Source organism: Rhinatrema bivittatum, chromosome 6 (genome assembly GCF_901001135.1).
Source record: "Rhinatrema bivittatum chromosome 6, aRhiBiv1.1, whole genome shotgun sequence".
Lineage (NCBI taxonomy): Eukaryota > Metazoa > Chordata > Amphibia > Gymnophiona > Rhinatrematidae > Rhinatrema > Rhinatrema bivittatum.
The window spans coordinates 370,719,332-370,739,691 of record NC_042620.1 but is presented as its reverse complement, the minus strand read 5'-3'; the positions used below and the strand labels follow the sequence as shown (position 1 = coordinate 370,739,691).

General features: G+C 48.9%; 1 protein-coding gene across 1 annotated transcript in view; it reads right to left on the bottom strand.

The window, feature by feature from the left end:
• The window catches only part of LOC115094632 (phosphatidylinositol-binding clathrin assembly protein-like), an 818,237-nt gene that overhangs the window by 629,416 nt on the left and 168,461 nt on the right, over positions 1 to 20,360 (bottom strand). Inside the window, 1 exon segment of the mRNA XM_029607889.1 lies at positions 9,338 to 9,413. Within this exon segment, the coding sequence (XP_029463749.1) occupies positions 9,338 to 9,413 (76 nt within the window).

The following is a 20,360-nucleotide window of genomic DNA, read 5'->3' as shown; positions in this document are numbered from 1 at the left end:
GAGAGTAGGATTAAATGGGCAATTTTCTCAGTGGAAGGGAGTGGACAGTGGAGTGCCTCAGGGATCTGTATTGGGACCCTTACTGTTCAATATATTTATAAATGATCTGGAAAGAAATACGACGAGTGAGATAATCAAATTTGCAGATGACACAAAATTGTTCAGAGTAGTTAAATCACAAGCAGATTGTGATAAATTGCAGGAAGACCTTGTGAGACTGGAAAATTGGGCATCCAAATGGCAGATGAAATTTAATGTGGATAAGTGCAAGGTGATGCATATAGGGAAAAATAACCCATGCTGTAATTACACAATGTTGGGTTCCATATTAGGTGCTACAACCCAAGAAAGAGATCTAGGTGTCATAGTGGATAACACATTGAAATCGTCGGTTCAGTGTGCTGCGGCAGTCAAAAAAGCAAACAGAATGTTGGGAATTATTAGAAAAGGAATGATGAATAAAACGGAAAATGTCATAATGCCTCTGTATCGCTCCATGGTGAGACCGCACCTTGAATACTGTGTACAATTCTGGTCGCCACATCTCAAAAAAGATATAATTGCGATGGAGAAGGTACAGAGAAGGGCTACCAAAATGATAAGGGGAATGGAACAACTCCCCTATGAGGAAAGACTAAAGAGGTTAGGACTTTTCAGCTTGGAGAAGAGACAACTGAGGGGGGATATGATAGAGGTGTTTAAAATCATGAGAGGTCTAGAACGGGTAGATGTGAATCGGTTATTTACTCTTTCGGATAGTAGAAAGACTAGGGGACACTCCATGAAGTTAGCATGGGGCACATTTAAAACTAATCGGAGAAAGTTCTTTTTTACTCAACGCACAATTAAACTCTGGAATTTGTTGCCAGAGAATGTGGTTCGTGCAGTTAGTATAGCTGTGTTTAAAAAAGGATTGGATAAGTTCTTGGAGGAGAAGTCCATTACCTGCTATTAAGTTCACTTAGAGAATAGCCACTGCCATTAGCAATGGTTACATGGAATAGACTTAGTTTTTGGGTACTTGCCAGGTTCTTATGGCCTGGATTGGCCACTGTTGGAAACAAGATGCTGGGCTTGATGGACCCTTGGTCTGACCCAGTATGGCATTTTCTTATGTTCTTATGAAGATGATGAAATTTAAAATGAGACAAAGGCTCGGACCTCTGCTTAAAATGCAAAACAGAACCAGGTTCCTTGATTAATAATTTTTTTGTTGTGCCATAAATGTTCTGCTTTTAGGAAAACAGATTAATAATTAAAAAGATAACATGACTTTTCATTCCATTTTTTTCAAAAAAGGAACAGCACATGCAATTGGGCAGAGTGTATTCTGATGGAATTCCACAGGGATCCTCACTCTTCCCAGTTTTAATATATATTTGCAACCTCTTTGTGCTGTTTTGCAAGAATGGAGAAATTTACCTGATAATTTAGTTTTCCATAGTGCAGACAGATAGACTCAGGACGGACCAGTGGGTTATGCTCTCCTGCCAGCAGATGGAGGGGAGCAAGCTGACAATACAGTATATATACTCCTGCAGTGACTCCAGCCTGCCAGTATTCTCAGTCTCCAGCAGATGGTGGACGTGCATCTCCCTATGGGGATTGCTTCGGGGGTTTTTTTGGATTGAGCACCTGCTCCCTTAACACTCGCCGATCCACCTCTCTGGGGTACCCAATGCAAAATGCAAATGGGCTGCTGCAGTAAAAAGGAGGCGCTAAGGGAAATTGCACGCCGCTAGAGCCTCTTCGGCAGCAGGCAACCAGGAGAGGTGGCTGTCAGCCACTTCGGAAAACGAACGCTCGATTTTAGATTGTCCGTTTTCCTAACCTGTGCATAGCCATAGGTTAGGAAAAATGGACACTCATTAATTGAGCATCCCTTTTCGTAACCTGACTGCTGGCAACCTTTTTTTTTTTTTTTTTGGGATATTCAAATTTTTTAGTTCCTCCAACTTAATATTGCCACGATATTAATTCGCATGAAATACAGTATTTTCTGCTTTTCTGTACACTTTTTGGGCTCCTCCAAAATTAACGCCTGCTCAGGTGGGGAACAGATAACCTCATCAACATGTATTTGCATATGATGAGCACTATTACCTACGCGCGATTGGATGTGCTAACCCATTTTGCACGGGGGGTTATAGAAGCGTGACCAAATCGCGCTGCAGCCAGAGCACAGTATTGCATCAGCCTGCTTGTTAGAATGTTTGTGTAAATATAGTTTATACTATTTTGGTAATACTGTACTATTTACTGTATCATGTTACTATGGTCAATTTGGTATAATGTGTGTTGCTCACAATAAAAAAAAAAAATTCAACATGATAATATTGAACTTTGTCCACATTTCAAACAGCTGTACTATCTAGACTGTTCAAAATCTCACATTTTTGGCTCTTTTTTTTTTTTTTTTTTTTTTTTAAACTCAGTGCTGGCCCTTATAAAGTATTTTTATCAAAATCCTAGTTTTTAAAATCTCCTCCCCAAGGTTACACTTCAGCTATTTATCCTATCATATTTAGGATGCATCAAGTTACTACTAGCACATATTTCTGGCAACAGCTGAAGCATAATCATACTAGTTTACTCAACGCCAAAATACTGGATGTGGCTGCACGGAAGGAGCTATCAAAAACTTAACACATTTTTGACTCACAAGCGAGAATTAAAATCAGAAAAAAAGTGGAAGCCTAACAGTTTTTAAATGTTTCCTTGCTAACGTATCAAAGCATCCTCTGTCTTAATGGGTCCCCTACACACAACTTTTAATAGAGAAATATAAGACACACCAAGCATACCCAGAAAGGGCTATTTTGGATTTAAGTCTGCAAAGTTTCTTGTTTTTTTGGCAGTTCAAATGGAAACTACTTAAAAAAAAAAAGAAGAAGAAGAAGGCGGGACCAGAGCCAACCCAGAAGCATTAGTGATATCAACCCTACCAACAAACACACACAGCTAACAGAGCACAAAAAAATGTGGAGTATTAAAATAATTTAAAAAAAAAAAAACCCACATTGGAAAAACTGTTGCTGGGCACTCCAGCAGCTTCCCCTACCCCTCACCATATAATTTAAAAGCAAGAAAGATAAAAGGAACACTTAAAAATTAGTACTAACAAAATATAGTGAAAGCCCCATCATCCAGCATTCAATCAACCAGCATTCAACACTGGAGCTTTTTTTTTTTTTTAACTGCTGCCAAGGTTTAAAACAGAATGCTATATCGACATTAGGTAGACAGTAGCTTTTCTCTGATCGCTCTAGCATCACTCCCCTTCCCTCCTGTTCCCTGCAGGAAAAGAAAATGATTCCTTACCTGCTAATTTTCGTTCCTGTAATACCATGGATCATTCCAGATGGTGGGTTATGTTCCATGTCCAGCAGATGGCGTCAGAACACAAAATTCCCAGGGGAGGAACCATATAACCACGCCTCCCCTGTAACAGCTCTCAGTAACTAGACTAACAAAGCCCAAAAGAGAGAGACTAAAAACAGAGGGATCAAGTAATCAAAGAAGGAATTGAAATAACCGCTGTCCAAATAAACAGCAACTAAATTCTGAACAGTGAACTTGCGAACAGCAGTGCGTGAACAAAAAAGACGCGCAGTATTCGAAATACAGAGTAAAAGATTGTTAAGACAGGTAGGCAGGGATGTCCCACAAGCAAACCCCCAAACCAAGGGAGGGTGTCTGGAATGATCCATGGCATTACAGGAACGAAAATTAGCAGGTAAGGAATAATTTTCTTTTCCCTGTACATACCAGGATCATTCCAGACGGTGGGATGTACCAAAGCTTTCCCATCACGGGTGGGCCGCAGACAGCCCTGCTCGTATTACCTTGTCTCCAAGCTGACCGCCCGACGGAGCACCGACGTCCAGGCGATAATGTCTTGCAAAAATATGGATCGACTTCCAGGTGGCCCCCCTACAAATCTCCTGAGTGGAGACGGAGGAGCTCTCCACCCAAGATGTCGCCTGGGCTCGAAGAGAATGAGCCTTGACAAACAGCGGAGGGGACTTACCTACGCCAAGGTACGCCGCTATGATCGCTCCCTTCAACCACCGCGCTATAGATTGTTTGGAGGCCAAGCCACCCTTCCGGGGTCTGGACCAGAGGATTAACAGATGATCGGAGAGCCGAAAATCATTAGTCACCACCAGATAGCGTATCAGAGACCGCCGTACATCCAGTCTACGCAGGTCTCCAGACTCAGAAGAGGCAAAAGATGGTAATTCCACCGATTGGTTGAGGTGGAATGCCGAAACCACTATAGGGAGAAAAGAAGGAACCGTCCTCAGCGAAACCTCTTCAGGCGTGAAACGAAGGTATGGTTCACGACAGGATAGGGCCTGCAGCTCGGAAATACGTCTTGCTGAACTGATTGCCACGAGAAAAATGGTCTTGAGAGTGACGTCCTTGATGGTAGCCGAGTTTAGAGGTTCGAACGGCGAACCACAGAGGACTCTGAGCACCAGATTCAGATTCCACGACGGACAAGGTGGGCGAATCGGAGGCTTCAAGTGTTTCACTCCTTTAAGGAAACGGGAGACGTCCGGATGCGAGGACAGAAAGTCCTTATTTCCACTGCAAAGAAAAGCCCCCAAGGCCGCCACCTGAACCCGAAGAGAATTGTAAGCAAGACCCAAATCCAAACCTGCCTTCAAGAAGGAAAGGACTTGTGGCACTGAGGCCTGCATGGGAAGAATGTCATTCGCTCCACACCAATCCTCAAAGACCTTCCAGACTCGAACATAGGTAACAGAGGTGGACATCTTACGTGCTTTCAGTAGCGTTGAAATAACCGGCTCCGGATAACCGCGCCTCCTCAACTGACGCCTCTCAAAAGCCAGGCCGCAAGACAGAAGCGATCTGCCTCCTTGAAAAATATTGGTCCCTGGCGTAGAAGACGTGGCAGCTGACCGAGACGAAGGGGACCCTCCACCGTCAAATTGCGCAGATCCGCGAACCACGGTCGTCGACGCCACTCTGGCGCCACAAGGATCACCGGCCCTTGGTGTCTCTCTATCCTGCAGATGACCTTGCCCACGAGGGGCCACGGAGGGAAAACATATAGGAGACAGTGGCACGGCCAGGGCAGGACCAGCGCATCCACGCCCTCGGCGCCACGCTCCCGCCTGCGGCTGAAGAAGCGGGCGGCCTTTGCATTTCCGGTGGTTGCCATTAGGTCTACGTGCGGTGTCCCCCATTGCCGTACTATTATCCGCATCGCCTGCTGCGAGAGCTCCCACTCTCCGGGATCCAAGTTTTGTCGGCTGAGAAAATCCGCCTGTACGTTGTCCACTCCTGCTATATGCGAGGCCGCTAGTCGTTGGAGGTGAAGCTCTGCCCACTCCATCAATTTGTCGGTTTCCAGAGAGACCAACCGACTTCTCGTGCCTCCCTGGCGATTGATGTACGCCACTGTAGTCGCATTGTCCGATAGCACCCTGACTGCTTGATGGCGTACTATGGGGAAGAAACCCTGTAACGCCAGTCGGACCGCCCTGGTCTCCAAGCGGTTGATGGGCCACTTCGACTGTTCCTCCGTCCATCGACCCTGGATTGAGCTGTCCCGACAGACCGCTCCCCAGCCTGTGAGGCTGGCGTCCGTGATGATAATCACCCAATCCGGGTCCTCCAGCAACACCCCCTGAGCTAGGTGCCGCAGTTCCAGCCACCAATGGAGACTGATGAAGGTTCCTCTCGGAATCGGAGGAATTGCCTGAAAATCTCTCGACACCGGCTGCCACCAGGAGAGTAGGGATCTCTGCAGAGGCCTCAGATATGCAAATGCCCAAGGAACCAGATTGATGGTCGAGGCCATGGTCCCCAGTACCTGCAGGTAGTCCCAGGCAGTGGGCGTCTCGAGAGCCATAAATCCTTGAATCTGCTGACGCAGAGAATGAGCTCTGTCCGGATGCAGAAAAACCCTGGCATTCTTGGTGTCGAAGTGAGCTCCCAGAAAATCCAACGACTGGGACGGGACCAGGCTGCTCTTGGTGAAGTTGACAATCCATCCCAGAGATTGGAGAAGTTGTACCACTCTGTCGACTGCGAGGATACACTGCGCTCGTGATTTTGCACGGATGAGCCAATCGTCTAGGTAAGGATGCACAAGGATGCCTTCCTTGCGCAAGGTTGCCGCCACTACCACCATGATCTTCGTGAAAACCCATGGAGCTGTGGCCAGGCCAAAGGGAAGAGCGCGAAATTGGAAGTGTTGACCCAAAATTTTGAAGCATAGGTAACGCTGATGAGCTTGACAAATTGGTATGTGGAGATACGCCTCCGTGAGATCCAACGAAGCCAAGAATTCTCCCGGATGAACTGCCGCTAACACTGAACGGAGCGTCTCCATGGGGAAACGAGGAACTCTGAGGGACCGGTTGACCTGCTTGAGGTCCAGGATAGGACGAAAAGTACCTTCCTTCTTGGGAACCACAAAGTAGATTGAATAATGCCCCCGGCCCAGTTCGGCGGCTGGCACCGGCACTATGGCCCCCAATTGAAGGAGACGATCGAGGGTCTGCCGCACGGCTCCCTGTTTGATTAAGGACCTGCAAGGGGAAAACAGGAACCGGTCCCAAGGACCGCAAACAAAATCCAAAGCGTAACCACGTCTTAGAATATCCAGAACCCATTGATCCGACGTGATTTTATTTATTTTATTTATTTATCTAACATTTTCTATACCGAACTTCATGACAAGCTTCATATCAGACCAGTTTACATCAAACTTAGGGATTAACTGAACATAACCATATAACAGGAAGGCCGAAGCGCAGTTACAAATAACAGGGAGAATGAACTTGGGGGCTAGGGTAGCCAGGAAATAAAGGACAGAAAAAAAACTGGAGGATGAGAACGTATGTCTATACAGTGATTTGGACCCACTCTTCGTGGAAGAGAGCAAGGCGACCCCCCAGTCGAGGGACCACCTCGCGGGTCCGTCTGGTATCATTGGGTAGATTTAGCGGATGTACCAGCACCCTGCGCTTCCTTACCCTGGCGGCGCCCACGAAAGGGCCGGTTCCAGGAGTGCGAACGAGAAGAGGGAGCCCGAGGTGGTTGTTGCCTCTGAGGACGCACTCTCCGCTGGTTACGATAATGGTTTCTGGAGTAATTATATGATCTTGACGAACGGGGTCGATCTTCGGGCAACTTGTGCACCGCATTCTCATTAAGGGACTTGATGATCTGATCCAAGTCTTCACCAAAAAGATACCTACCCTTAAAAGGAAGGGACCCCAAACGTGTCTTGGAAGAGGCATCAGCCGACCAATTGCGAAGCGAAAGGAGCCGACTCGCTGAGACCGCCGTCACCATGGTTCGGGCTAGGGCCCTTAAAAGATCATATAAAGCATCCGCTCCATAGGCAACCACGGCTTCCAGTCTGTCCGCCTGGTGAGCCTCAGCGTCTGGTAAGGACTGGGAGGTGAGAAGCTGCTGCACCCACCGAAGACCCGCTCGCTGTGCGAGGGAATTGCAGATAGCCACCCGCATCCCTAAGGCCGAGACCTCAAAGATACGCTTGAGGTAAACCTCCAGCTTCCGATCCTGCATATCCTTCAACGCCGTCCCTCCAGTGACAGGAATAGTGGTATGCTTTGTGACCGCTGATACCGCAGAATCTATGGCGGGAACTTTGAGAATTTCCAAAAAATCGGCCGGCAGAGGATACAATTTTTCCATGGCTCTACCAACCCTAAGGTTGGCCTCCGGGGAATCCCATTCCCGAGTGATCAACTGCAAGATCTTGTGATGAGTGGGAAAAGACTTGGCTAGAGGCCGCAGTCCTGCTAGGAGGGGGTCCCCCTTCTTGAGAGCCAGGTCAGGCCCCACCGGTTCCGGAGGGGGATCAATATCCATTTCCTGGAGAATGTAGGGAATGAGGTCATCTAACTCCGCCGCTTGGAAGATGCGGAGGACCCTAGGGTCGTCGCCCTCCACCTGGGCCGCCAAGGTGGGGTCGTCCACGTCAGAGTCCTGGGATTGTCCTTCCCCCGACAAAGTCTGTATTATCGATGGTGTCCCGGTAGGGCCACGAGATGTCCCCACTTCCCCGCCTACTAAAGGGGGGCGAGCTGTCTCTGCTCTAAAGAAAAGCCCTGTGCATCAGGACTATGAATTCAGGGGAAAAGGCCTGGCATCCTGAGGGGTCACCCCCCCGGGGGATCCCCCCTCTGCCTACCAGGATTAGACTCGGAGTAAGGGTCCAAAACGGGCCTAGAAGTGGGGAACGGATTATCCGTGTCCTCCTCAGAAAGCGCGGCATCAGAATCTTGCAACAAAATGGCCGCCATTCCCGTGTTGAGAGGGAACGGGGCCTGGCGCTTCCTTCCCACGCGGTCTGCAGCTCGAAAGTCCTTGTTAGTAGCTGGCGCACATTCCCCCTCGGGGAAACAGCCTGAGCACAGACTCTCTCCAGAAAATAATCCGGCCCTGTCAGAGCCCTCACAAGGCGCCGCGGACTGCATCACTGCAGGGAGAGAGGGGGGGGGAGGCTCTACAGGTGGCTCGCGCCTAAAATGAGCGCTGACCCGGCAACGGACGCTTGCTGCGGTCCCCCACCAACCTGAAGAAGAACTGACGGGAAATTACCCTCCCGACAGCAGGCGGCCCCAGGGAATGGTGCTTCGCGGGGCCGCAGGTCGGGACATCAGTCGCTCCCCAAAAGGGAGGGGGGAAAACCTGGGTCAGGAGGGAGAGGCCGGCGCTACCGACTTTCACCTCAGAGAGCCGAACGGAGTCCAAAAAATTGCAGTCTTCTGCTGAAAAAGAAGATGAAACAAAAATACACTTACCTCAACTGAGCCCTCAGTGAGGAAAATGAGAAAAGAAAGAAAGAAAGAAAACAGGCAACAGCCTGTCAGCAAGTCACCAGGCTAGAGAGCAATGAGCCAGCACCAGCGGAGAGCTCTCCCCCTGCTGTAAGAAGAGCCTTAGCAAAGTGACCTAAACTGTAAATTTAAAACTTCCTTTTTTTTTTTTTTTTAAACTTGATCCCCCCGAGGAGGTAGCCCTAAGCTAACAAGCTGGGGACCACAAGTCCCCTGCTCACATCTGCTGGAGTCAGAACGTTACTGAGAGCTGTTACAGGGGAGGTGTGGTTATATGGTTCCTCCCCTAGGAATTTTGTGTTCTGACTCCATCTGCTGGACATGGAACATAACCCACCGTCTGGAATGATCCTGGTATGTACAGGGAAACAGAGGACTCTAAGATAGCCAGCATAGGCCTAGTCAATTAACTGGCATGAACTATTCCCCATGCATGCTGGATAATGGGGCTTTAGCTTTAACATTTAGCATTATGAAAATATTCTCACCCTGCATAGCACTTTTATCCAAGAAGTTGTTTAGATTAAATAATGTGTTTCGGGATGCAAGGTACTGGATAAAACGCTGTAGAAAAAAAACAAACAAATAAATGGATCAGCAAAATAAAAACCTGAAACTTTTTTTTTTATTTCAAATAGGTCAGCAATTCTCAGAGGAATATGGAACTTTCTCAAGGAGATCTTCTGTGATCTAATACTGCAACTCCTTTCTGAAAATTGGGGAACACCATGGCAGGGAAATCTAAAAATGTTGAGAATAGAAAATTGCAAGAAGAATTCTGAAGAAGAATTTTCTACAAACTGAACAAGTCATGATCAATTGGTATACTCTGGCTTGGAAGTAACAGACCAGAGACAACATTAAGGACTTCTATAGCATCTCAGCTATTCTTCTACAGAAATGTTCCCCTCCAATCTGAGCACTTCAACTTCATCAGGGGAGATACTTTTCCAATCAAGTACTTGCGCGCGCCGAGCCCAAGGGAAGCCCCGATGGCTTTCCCTGTTCGGAAATTGGAGCGGCCTTGGAGGGAACATTTTTTTTTTTTTTTTTTAGCTCCCCCCCCACCTTTCCCTCCCTTCCCATATCTAACCTACCCCCCAGCCCTACCTAAATCCCCCCACCCACCTTATTTTGCTGAGTTACACCTGCCAGCTGCCGGTGCGCGAACCTCCGGCACGGCGGTCCCGAGACCGCCCCCGGAACGCCGCTCCCCCCTCCCCGGACAGCCCATTTTTTAAAGCCCTGGGACATACGCGCGTCCCAGGGTTTGCTCGCACCGCCGAGCCTATGCAAAATAGATTCGACGCGCGCAGGGGGGGAGGTTTTAAAGGGTTATGCGCGTAGCCCTTTGAAAATCTACTCCAGTGTCTGCCTATATCCCTTTCATTGGGAATGCACGTACATTGCACTTCTGATTGGCTATTTTAAACATAAGGCTAGGTTGCATATGCATCATTCTCAGCAGGTTCTTGACAGTTTGGAGAGTAGAAGATGTATGGACTGAGTCTGATGTTGGCTTAGGTAAGTGTGGTTTTCAAAAATGGTTTGTGGTTTTTCCTCTTTTTTTTTTTTATTTTGTAAGTTGGGGGAATCTTATTTTGAGGGCGAGTTTCTATGGGTTGAATATGGATAATTTTGATAAACAGATGTATAATGTGTCCAACTGGTAGGAGATACATCTATTATCCCGTCTTATAATAAGTAGTGATATTTTGAATTTTTGGTTAGTTTCAAGACTTATGACGTGCTGAGGTTTAATATTCTTATTCATTTATTTTTCAGTACTTGATTGGAAAAGTATCTCCCCTGATGAAGCCTGCATAGGGCGAAACAGGGACTTTTTGTTGGGGCATCTATTAGATATAACCAGTGTGGGACTTCAAATCCTTTTTATCACTTCAAATCTTGATTACAACATGCACTTTATATCAATTTAACCAGGACCAGCCTACAGATGAGATATGATTAACATGGTTTTTCAAATTATCATCATTTTGATTTTCATATAAAATTAATTGAGATGGGTTCAAGATGATATACATCTAACATGGAGTCTACAAAAGAGTGGAAAGATAAAGCAAATGTTGCTTACCTGTAACAGGTGTTCTCACAGGACAGCAGAATGTTAGTCCTCACATATGGGTGACATCAGGATGGAGCCCAGTCACAGAAAACTTCTGTCAAAGTTTCCAGAACTTTGACTGGCCCCTACTGGGCATGCCCAGCATGGCACTAACCCTGCAGCCAGCAGGGGTCCTCATTCAGTCTTATTTGAAAGCTACAGGCAGTGCCGAAAAATAAAACAAAACGTTAGGAACCCAACACCGCGGGGCGGCGGGCGGATTTCGTGAGGACTAACATCCTGCTGTCCTGTGAGAACACCTGTTACAGGTAAGCAACATTTGCTTTCTCACAGGACAAGCAGGATGTAGTCCTCACATATGGGTGAGTACCAAGCTGAGGATGTCCGAATATGCACCAAAAGTACCCAACGGCGTACAACAGGCACAACAACTGGGGTGGAATTTGGTAGAGGGCATCCTGAACCCCACTGGGCAGGCGGAAGGGTGTTGGTACGTCACGTTGGAAACAGGTTATGCAGGACAGACTGGCCGAAGATGGAATCTTGTCTTCCAGCTTTGTCTAGGCAATACTGGGCTGCGAAAGTATGGAGAGAACTCCAGGTGGCAGCCCTGCAAATGTCAGGAAGCGGCTCCGATTGTAGGTGTGCTACTGAGTGTGCTTTAACACAGTCTTGAAAAGGAATGCCTGCTTGCTGACAGCAACAAGATATGTAGTCCACCAACCAGGTTGCCCTAATTTGTTGGGATGGAAAGAGACGAATAACTGAGTGCTCTTCCTGTGGGCAACTGTATGGTCTAGATAGAAAACTAGAGCTCGTTTATAGTCAAGGGTATGCAGAGCCTGTTCCCCTGGATTGGAATGGGGCCTGGGAAAGAAGGTAGGTAGTATGATGGATTGATTAATATGAAAATCCGAAACTACCTTAAGTAAAAACTTAGGGTGCGTGCGGAGTACCGCCCGGTCCTGCAGGAGTTTAGTGTAAGGCGGATAAGGTAACTAGGGCCTGCAACTCACTAACCCTGCGAGCTGAAGTGATAGCCAAAAGGAAAATCACTTTCCATGTGAGATATTTAAGGTCAGAGGAATGAAGAGGCGCAAATGGTGGTTTCATGAGCCGACCGAGAACCAGATTAAGGTCCCAAGAAGGGGCCGGAGGACGTAGAGGAGGCTTGATGTGGAGCAAGCCCTTCAGAAAACGTGTTACAAGGGGTTGTACGGATATAGGGACATCCCCAACACCTTTATGGAAGGCGGCTACCGCACTGACATGCATTCTGATGGAAGATGTCGAGACCTGACTCTGACAGATGCCAGAGATAGTCCAAAAACTTTGGATTGGACAGGAAAAGGGATCAAGGGACTGAGAGGTGCACCATGAAGTGTACCTTTTCCATTTATAGGTGTAAGATTTTCTCGTGGAAGGTTTCCGTGAAGCAATCAAGACACGGGAAACAGAATCTGAAAGGTTAAGTGGTTGAAGGATTAACCTTTCAACATCCATGCCGTAAGGGACAGGGCTTGAAGATTGGGATGGCGAAGGCACCTGTCGTTTTGAGTGATCAGGAGCGGGTCCTTTCCCAAGGGAATGTGCCTGCGCACGGAGAGATCCTGGAGTATGGGAAACCACACTTGGCGTGGCCAGTGAGGTGCTATCAGGATCATGGTTCCCTTGTCCTGACGTAGCTTCACAAGAGTCTTCGAGAGAAGAGGTAGTGGAGGGAATGCATAAAGCAGACTGGTTGCCCATGAGAGGGAGAAAGCATCTCTGGGCTGAGAGCGTTTGCTGCGAATGAGGGAGCAGTAATTGTGGTTCTGAGGAGACGCAAAGAGGTCTGTCTGAGGATATCCCCATTGTCGGAAGATGGAGTTCGCTACTGAGGGGTTGAGAGACCACTCGTGCGGTTGGAAGACATGACTTAGCTTGTCTGCTAGAACATTGTCCAGTCCCGGCAAGTAGGTGGCCCTGAGGTACATCGAGTGGGAGAGAGCTTCCGCCCAAATCTGCGCAGCTTCCTGACACAGAAGGAAGGAGCCTGTGCCTCCCTATTTGTTGATGTACCACATGGCCACCTGGTTGTCCATCTGAATCAGAATGACTTGATTGGAAAGGCAGTCCTGAAAAGCTCTTAGAGCATATCGCATTGCTCGAAGCTCCAGGAAATTTATCTGGTGTTTGGTTTCCTCTGGAGACCAAGATCCTTGTGTCTGCAGATCGTTCACATGGGCTCCCCACCCGAGGTTGGAAGCATCGGTGGTGAGAATGACTTGAGTATCTGGCACGTGAAAGGGCAATCCCTGGAGGAGATTGTTCTGAGTCTTCCACCAAGCGAGACACAGATGGAGTGAGTCGGAGATGTGGACAATGGTCGACAGAGGCTCAACAGCTTGAATCCATTGTGACCTCAGAGTCCAATGCATGAGCCTCATGGCCAAGCGGGCCATCGGTGTGACATGGACTGAGGATGCCATGTGACCCAGGAGGATGAGAAATTGGAATGCCGTCGCAGTATTCTGAGACTGCAACTGGTGAGCGAGAGACACAAGAGTTAACGCTCGTTGTTGAGGTAGAAAAGCTTTGACCTGCAAGGCGTCCAAGTCTGCCCCAATGAATGACAAGGTTTAAGATGGGACTAAATAGGATTTCCCGTAATTGACAAGAAATCCTAGTGAAATTAGAGTGTGTAGAGTCAAATCGAGGGACAACCGAGCCACTTGCTGGGTTGGAGCCCTGATTAACCAGTCGTCCAGAGAGGAGTAGACATGAACACCTTTTCTGAGAAAAGCTGCGACAACTACGAGACATTTGGTAAAGACTCGTGGTGCAGATGCCAGGCTGAACGGAAGCACTAGATATTGATAGCGCTTGGGGCCTACTAAAAACCTCAGGTATTTGCGATGAATTGGAGTTATCGCAATGTGTGTGTATGCATCTTGGAGGTCCAGAGAGCAGAGCCAGTCTCTTCTTTGTAGAAGAGGTAGAAGCGATCCCAAGTTAACCATCTTGAACTTTTCCCGCTGGAGGTACTTGTTGAGAGTACGTAGATCCAGGATTGGATGAACACTCCACGATTTTTTGGGGATCAGAAAGTACTGGGAATAGAACCCTAGGCTTTGCTGCGAGTACGGAACAGGTTCTATTGCTCTTGACTGGAGAAGGAGGGAGACCTCTTGTTCCAGAAGAATGGAGCGATCGGACGTTCTCCACGTCTGCAGAGGTGGGGAGTCCGGTGGCAGGGCGAGAAAGTTCAGATGGTAACCCTGAGCAATGATTGCCAATACCCACTGGTCGGTTGTGATTGACTGCCACATGTTGAGAAAGTGGCACAATTTACCTCCCACTGGTATGTTTGGAAGAGGAATCTGGCTGCTGCTCTCCAAGTCAAAAACCTGAAGCAGGTCCTGGCTGGTGAGCTGCTTGTGGTTTCTGCTTTCGGACTTGGCGAGGCTGAGGTTTCTGATAAGGTCTCATAGTACGGGACCTTGCTGGTGGTGGGTAGGCCTACCTTGGACGGTTGAAAGACTTCTTAGAGTCCTTCCTGAAAGGCTGTCTTGCAGAGAAGTCTGAAGGCATCGAAGAGAGATGTTTAAGGGTCTCATGATGGACTTTTAATTCAGCCACCATTCGTTGAATCTGTTCACCGAAAAGATTATCTCCCACACACGGCAGGTTGGACAAAGCAAATGTTGCTTACCTGATGTAACAGGTGTTCTCACAGGACAGCAGGATGTTAGTCCTCACAAATGGGTGACATCGAGGATGGAGCCCACCACGGAAAACTTCTGTCAAAGTTTAAACAGAACTTTGACTGGCCCCTACTGGGCATGCCCAGCAAGGCACTGACCCTGCAGCCAGCAGGGGTCTCCCTTCAGTCTGATTTTCAAAGCTACAGGCAGTGCCTAAAAAGTAAAAACAAAACAAACCCAACACCGCGGGGTGGCGGGCGGGTTTCGTGAGGACTAACATCCTGCTGTCCTGTGAGAACACCTGTTACATCAGGTAAGCAACATTTGCTTTCTCACAGGACAAGCAGGATGGTTGTCCTCACAAATGGGTGAGTACCGAGCTGAGGATGTCCTGACTTGCACCAAATGCACCCAATGACGTGCAACAGGCACAACAACTGGGGTGGTATTTGGTAAAGGGCATCCGCACCCTACCGGGAAGGTGGAAGGGTGTTGGTACATCACGTTGGAAAAAGGTTACGCAAGACAGATTGGCCGAAGATGGAGTCCTGTCTTCCAGCTTTGTCCAAACAATAGTGGGCTGCAAAGGTATGGAGAGAACTCCAGGTTGCAGCTTTGCAGATGTCAGGAAGCGGCACCGATCGAAGGTGTGCCACTGACGTCGCCATGGCCCTCACAGAGTGTGCTTTCACACGGTCTTGAAAAGGAATGCCAGCTTGCTGATAGCAAAAAGAAATGCAGTCCGCCAACCAGGAGGAAAGAGCCTGCTTACCCACAGGATGTCCTAACTTGTTAGGATGGAAAGAGACAAATAATTGAGTGCTCTTCCTGTGAGCAACTGTACGGTCTAGATAAAAAGCTAGAGCTCGTTTGCAGTCTAGGGTATGCAGAGTCTGTTCCCCGGAGTTGGAGTGGGGCCTGGGAAAAAAGATAGGTAGTATGATGGATTGATTAATATGAAACTCAGAAACTACCTTAGGTAAAAATTTAGGGTGAGTGCGGAGTACCGCCCGGTCCTGCAGGAGCTTAGTGTAAGGCGGATAGGTAACTAGGGCCTGCAATTCACTAACCCTGCGAGCTGAAGTGATAGCCAAAAGGAATAACACTTTCCATGTGAGATACTTTAATTCACAGGAGTGCAGAGGTTCGAAAGGAGGTTTCATTAGACGACCAAGAACCAGGTTAAGGTCCCAAGATGGGGCCGGAGGACGTAAGGGTGGCTTCAGATGGAGCAAGCCTTTAAGAAAACGTGTTACCAGGGGTTGTACTGAAATAGGGACACCCTGTACACCTTTATGGAAGGCGGCTACCACACTGACATGCATCCTAATGGAAGAGGTCTTTAGACCGGATTCTGATAGGTGCCATAAATAGTCCAAGAACTTAGAGATTGGACAGGAAAGGGGATCAAGGGACTGAGAAGTGCACCATGATGTGTACCTTTTCCATTTATATGAATAGGATCTTCTGGTAGAGGGCTTTTGTGAAGCTATCAGGACACGAGAAACCGAATCCGAAAGGTTAAAAGGCTGAAGGACTAACCTTTCAACATCCATGCCGTCAGGGACAAGGCTTGGAGGTTGGGATGGAGGAGGCATCCGTCGTTTTGAGTGAGCAGATGCGGATCCGTTCCCAGAGGGATGTGCCTGCGGATGGAGAGATCCTGGAGTATGGGAAACCACACTTGGCGTGGCCAGTGGGGTGCTATCAGGATCATGGTTCCTCCGTCCTGGCGTAGCTTCACGAGAGTCCTTGACAGAAGAGGAAGTGGAGGGAATGCATAAAGCAGACCTGTCGTCCACTTGAGGGAGAAGGCATCTCTCGGCTGAAAGTGTTGGCTCCGAATGAGAGAGCAGTAATCGTCCACTTTGTGGTTCTGAGGGGACGCAAAGAGGTCTATGCGGGGAAAACCCCACTTGTGAAACAGAGAGGTCACTACCAGAGGATCGAGTGACCACTCGTGTGGCTTGAAGACACGGCTCAGCTGGTCTGCCAATACATTGTCTACTCCCGGCAGGTAAGTGGCCCTGAGGTACATAGAGTGGGAGAGGGCTTCCGCCCAGATCTGCGCAGCTTCCTGACACAGAAGGAAGGAGCCTGTGCCTCCCTGATTGTTTATGTACCACATGGCCACTTGGTTGTCCGTCTGGATTAAGATTATCTGATGGAATAGATGATCTTTGAAAGTTCGGAGTGCATAGCGGATTGCGCGAAGTTCCAGGAAATTTATCTGGTGTTCGGCCTCCTCTTTGGACCATAACCCTTGGGTTTGTAATTTGTCCACATGGGCTCCCCAACCGATGTGAGAAGCGTCGGTGGTTAGGATTACTTGTGGATCCGGTGAAGAAAAGGTAAGCCCTGAAGGAGGTTGACCTGAGTTGTCCACCAGGTTAAGGATAGGCGCAGGGCTGTGTGACTGTGACTATGGAGGACAGAGGCTGAAAAGCTTGAATCCATTGGTGTCGTAGAGTCCATTGTGTTACTCTCATGGCTAGTCGGGTCATGGGAGTGACTTGAACTGAGGATGCCATGTGTCCTAGGAGAATGAGGAACTGGCGAGCCGTGGCAGTGTTTTGAGACTGGAGCTGGCGAGCCAGGGATATTAGGGTGTGGACCCTCTGAAGAGGAAGGTAAGCCTTTGCCTGCAAGGTGTCCAAGTCTGCTCCAATGAAGGATAAGGTTTGAGATGGGACTAAGCAAGATTTCTCGTAATTGACAAGAAAACCTAAGGAAAGGAATGTTTGAATTGTCAATTTTAGGGAGGATTGAGCTATATGTTGGGAGGAGGCCCTGATTAGCCAATCGTCCAGGTAGGGGTAGACGTGGACACCTTCCTTCCTTCCTTAGGAATGCTGCTACCACTACGAGACATTTGGTAAAGACTTGTGGGGCAGAAACCAGACCGAAAGGTAGGACACGGTATTGATAATGGTCGTGGCCTACAAGAAACCGCAGATATTTGCGATGGGATTGTGTGATCGCAATGTGGGTATAAGCGTCCTTGAGGTCGAGAGAGCACAGCCAATCCCCCTTTTGCAACAGAGGGAGCAAGGCGCCCAGGGTTACCATCTTGAACTTTTCTTTTTGCAGATACTTGTTGAGGGCCCGAAGGTCCAGAATTGGACGTAGCCCCCCTGATTTCTTTGGTATTAGGAAGTATCTGGAATAGAATCCTTTCCCTTGTTGACAAGGAGGGACGGGTTCTATAGCATTTGATTGTAGAAGAAGGAATACTTCTTGATGTAATTGAGTGAAATGGCTGGTTAGACTCCATGCCTGAAGGGGCGGGGAGTCTGGCGGAAGTGTTATGAAGTTGAGGTGGTAACCCTGTGCGATAATTGCTAGCACCCACTGATCTGAGGTGATCTGTTTCCAACGGTGTAAGAAGTGGAACAGTCGACCCCCCACAGGGATGTGTGGAAGAGGGAGATGGCATGTGCTCAATACAGGGAAGTCAAAGGCCCGCCGTAGGCCCAGGAGGTGGGGCTACAGTAGGTCTTTGCTTTCTCGGCTGACGAGGCTGAGGCCTGTTAGAGGACCGTGCAGGACGAGCCCTAGTTGACGGAGGGTAGTAGCGACGTGGTCGAAAGAATGACTTCTTAGAGTCCTTCTTTTGCGGTTGCTTGGAGGTCACCTCAGGTGGGACAGATGAAGGTTGTTTCAACGTCTCATGGTGGTCTTTTAACTCCGCCACAATCTGTTGAATTTGCTCTCCAAACAAATTGTCGCCTAAGCAGGGCAAATCAGCAAGACGATCTTGGACTTCTGGGCGAAGGTTGGATGACTTTAACCAAGCCCAACGTCTGGCTGAGATGGCTGTGGCTGAAACCTTCGTGGAAGCATCGAATATGTCATAGGCAGTCCTAATCTCGTGCTTCCCTGCCTCAAATCCCTTGTGAAGAAGGGCTTGAAGCTGTGGTTGGTATTGGTCCGGCAATGTGTCAGCATAGTCTTGCATCTGCTTAAAGATGGCTCTGTTGTATTGAGTCATGTAAAGTTGATATGAAGCTATGCGTGAAATCAACGTAGCTCCATGATACACTTTCCGTCCTACACTATCCAGGAACTTGTTGTCCCTGGTAGGTGGGGTAGAAGAGTGTGGCTTAAGACGCTTGGCCTTCTTCTGCGCGGACTCAACCACAACAGAGCGATGATCCAGTTGAGGTTTTTGGAAACCTGGTGCTGACTGGACAAGGTATGTGGAGTCAGCTTTCTTGTTAACTGGTGACACCGATGAAGGAGATTCCCAGTTTTTCTTGAGCAGATCCAAAAACACCTGGTGTATAGGGATGGAAGCGATGATTTTTGGAGCATCCAGAAATTGAAGTAGTTCCATCATCTGGTGTCTATCATCAGCTTCAGATTGTAGTTGAAAAGGTACAACTTCTGACATTTCTTTCACAAAATTAATGAAAGATAGATCCTCAGGAGGAGATCTTTTTCTACTCTCTGTAGGAGATGGTGGCGAAGGCAGATCTGTGTCAGAAGAGGTATCATCATCATCACCCCAGGTATCGTAGGGATCATGTGTGGCTTGTAACCCTGATGGACCTGGCTGAGGCTCTGAAGGCATCGATGGAAACCGAGGTGGAATCGGTGCAGTAGGTGGAACCAGAAATGGCATCGATGGCTTCGGTGCTGCCGATGGAATCGGTGCCTGGCGCGGAATCGATGGAGCCGAAGGATAAATCGGTGGAGATATACCAGAAGGCACCGATGGAACTACCCCGGAAGGTGGAATTCGAAACGGTGTTTCTCCTGCCGATGAGAAACCAGTCGGAGACGGTGGTGTTGTCGATGGCACTGGAATCACCGATGGAAGGGCCGTCACGAGTGCCTCCATGCGGCTCAGTAGCGGTGCTAGCGCTTGTATCAACGGCTCGGTGGTCGGTTCCCTCCTCGGTGGCGAAGCCGGTGCCGGTGTCGGTGCCGGGGGCGGCACTGGAACCGGTGCCGGAGACGGTGCCGATGGAGGTTGTAATTTCTTCATCGCTTTCTCGATGGCCTCCTGGACCAGCCGGTCCAGTTCTGCCCGGAGACCAGGGGTAACCATACCCGGCTCGACGGGAGAGGGAGGCTGAGGCAGGGCCGGAGGGACCACCGTAACCGGTGGGATCACGGCCCCCACACCCCGAGAGGGTGAGGGTTTCCTCGATGCCGGCGAACGAGACGTGGAGGGCATCCGGTCTGTTCGCGGCTTCTTTGTCGGTGGCTCGGCTTGAGCAGAGGTCGATGGCTGTGGATCCTCGACAGGCCGAGACTTATGCCGTCGATGGCGGTGCTTTTCTTTCCGATCCCCTCGCCCATCCGGGGAAGGGACGGGAGTCGACGGCCGAGAAGCGATCGATGGCGGACGGTCACCGGAGGGTTGACGATGATGGTACAACTTCGACGGTGCCGGTTCCGATGACGTCGATGCTATCGATGGCGTTGGGGTTGGTGCATGGAAGAGGAGCCCCATCTTCTCCATCCTGGCTTTGCGACCCTTGGGTGTCATTAAGGCACATTTGGTGCAAGTCAGGACATCATGCCCACTACCCAAACACATGACACAAACCCTGTGGGGGTCTGTGATGGACATAGTCCGGGTACAATCCGGACAACGACGGAACCCCGTTGCCATGGCTGGAAGCCAAAATTTAGGCTGGGGATCGGTAAGTGCCCACAGGCCTCGAGGGCCAAAATCGACGGCAGTCGATGGAAGAAGGCAAAAAACTTACCGGGTTCCGTAAGATGACT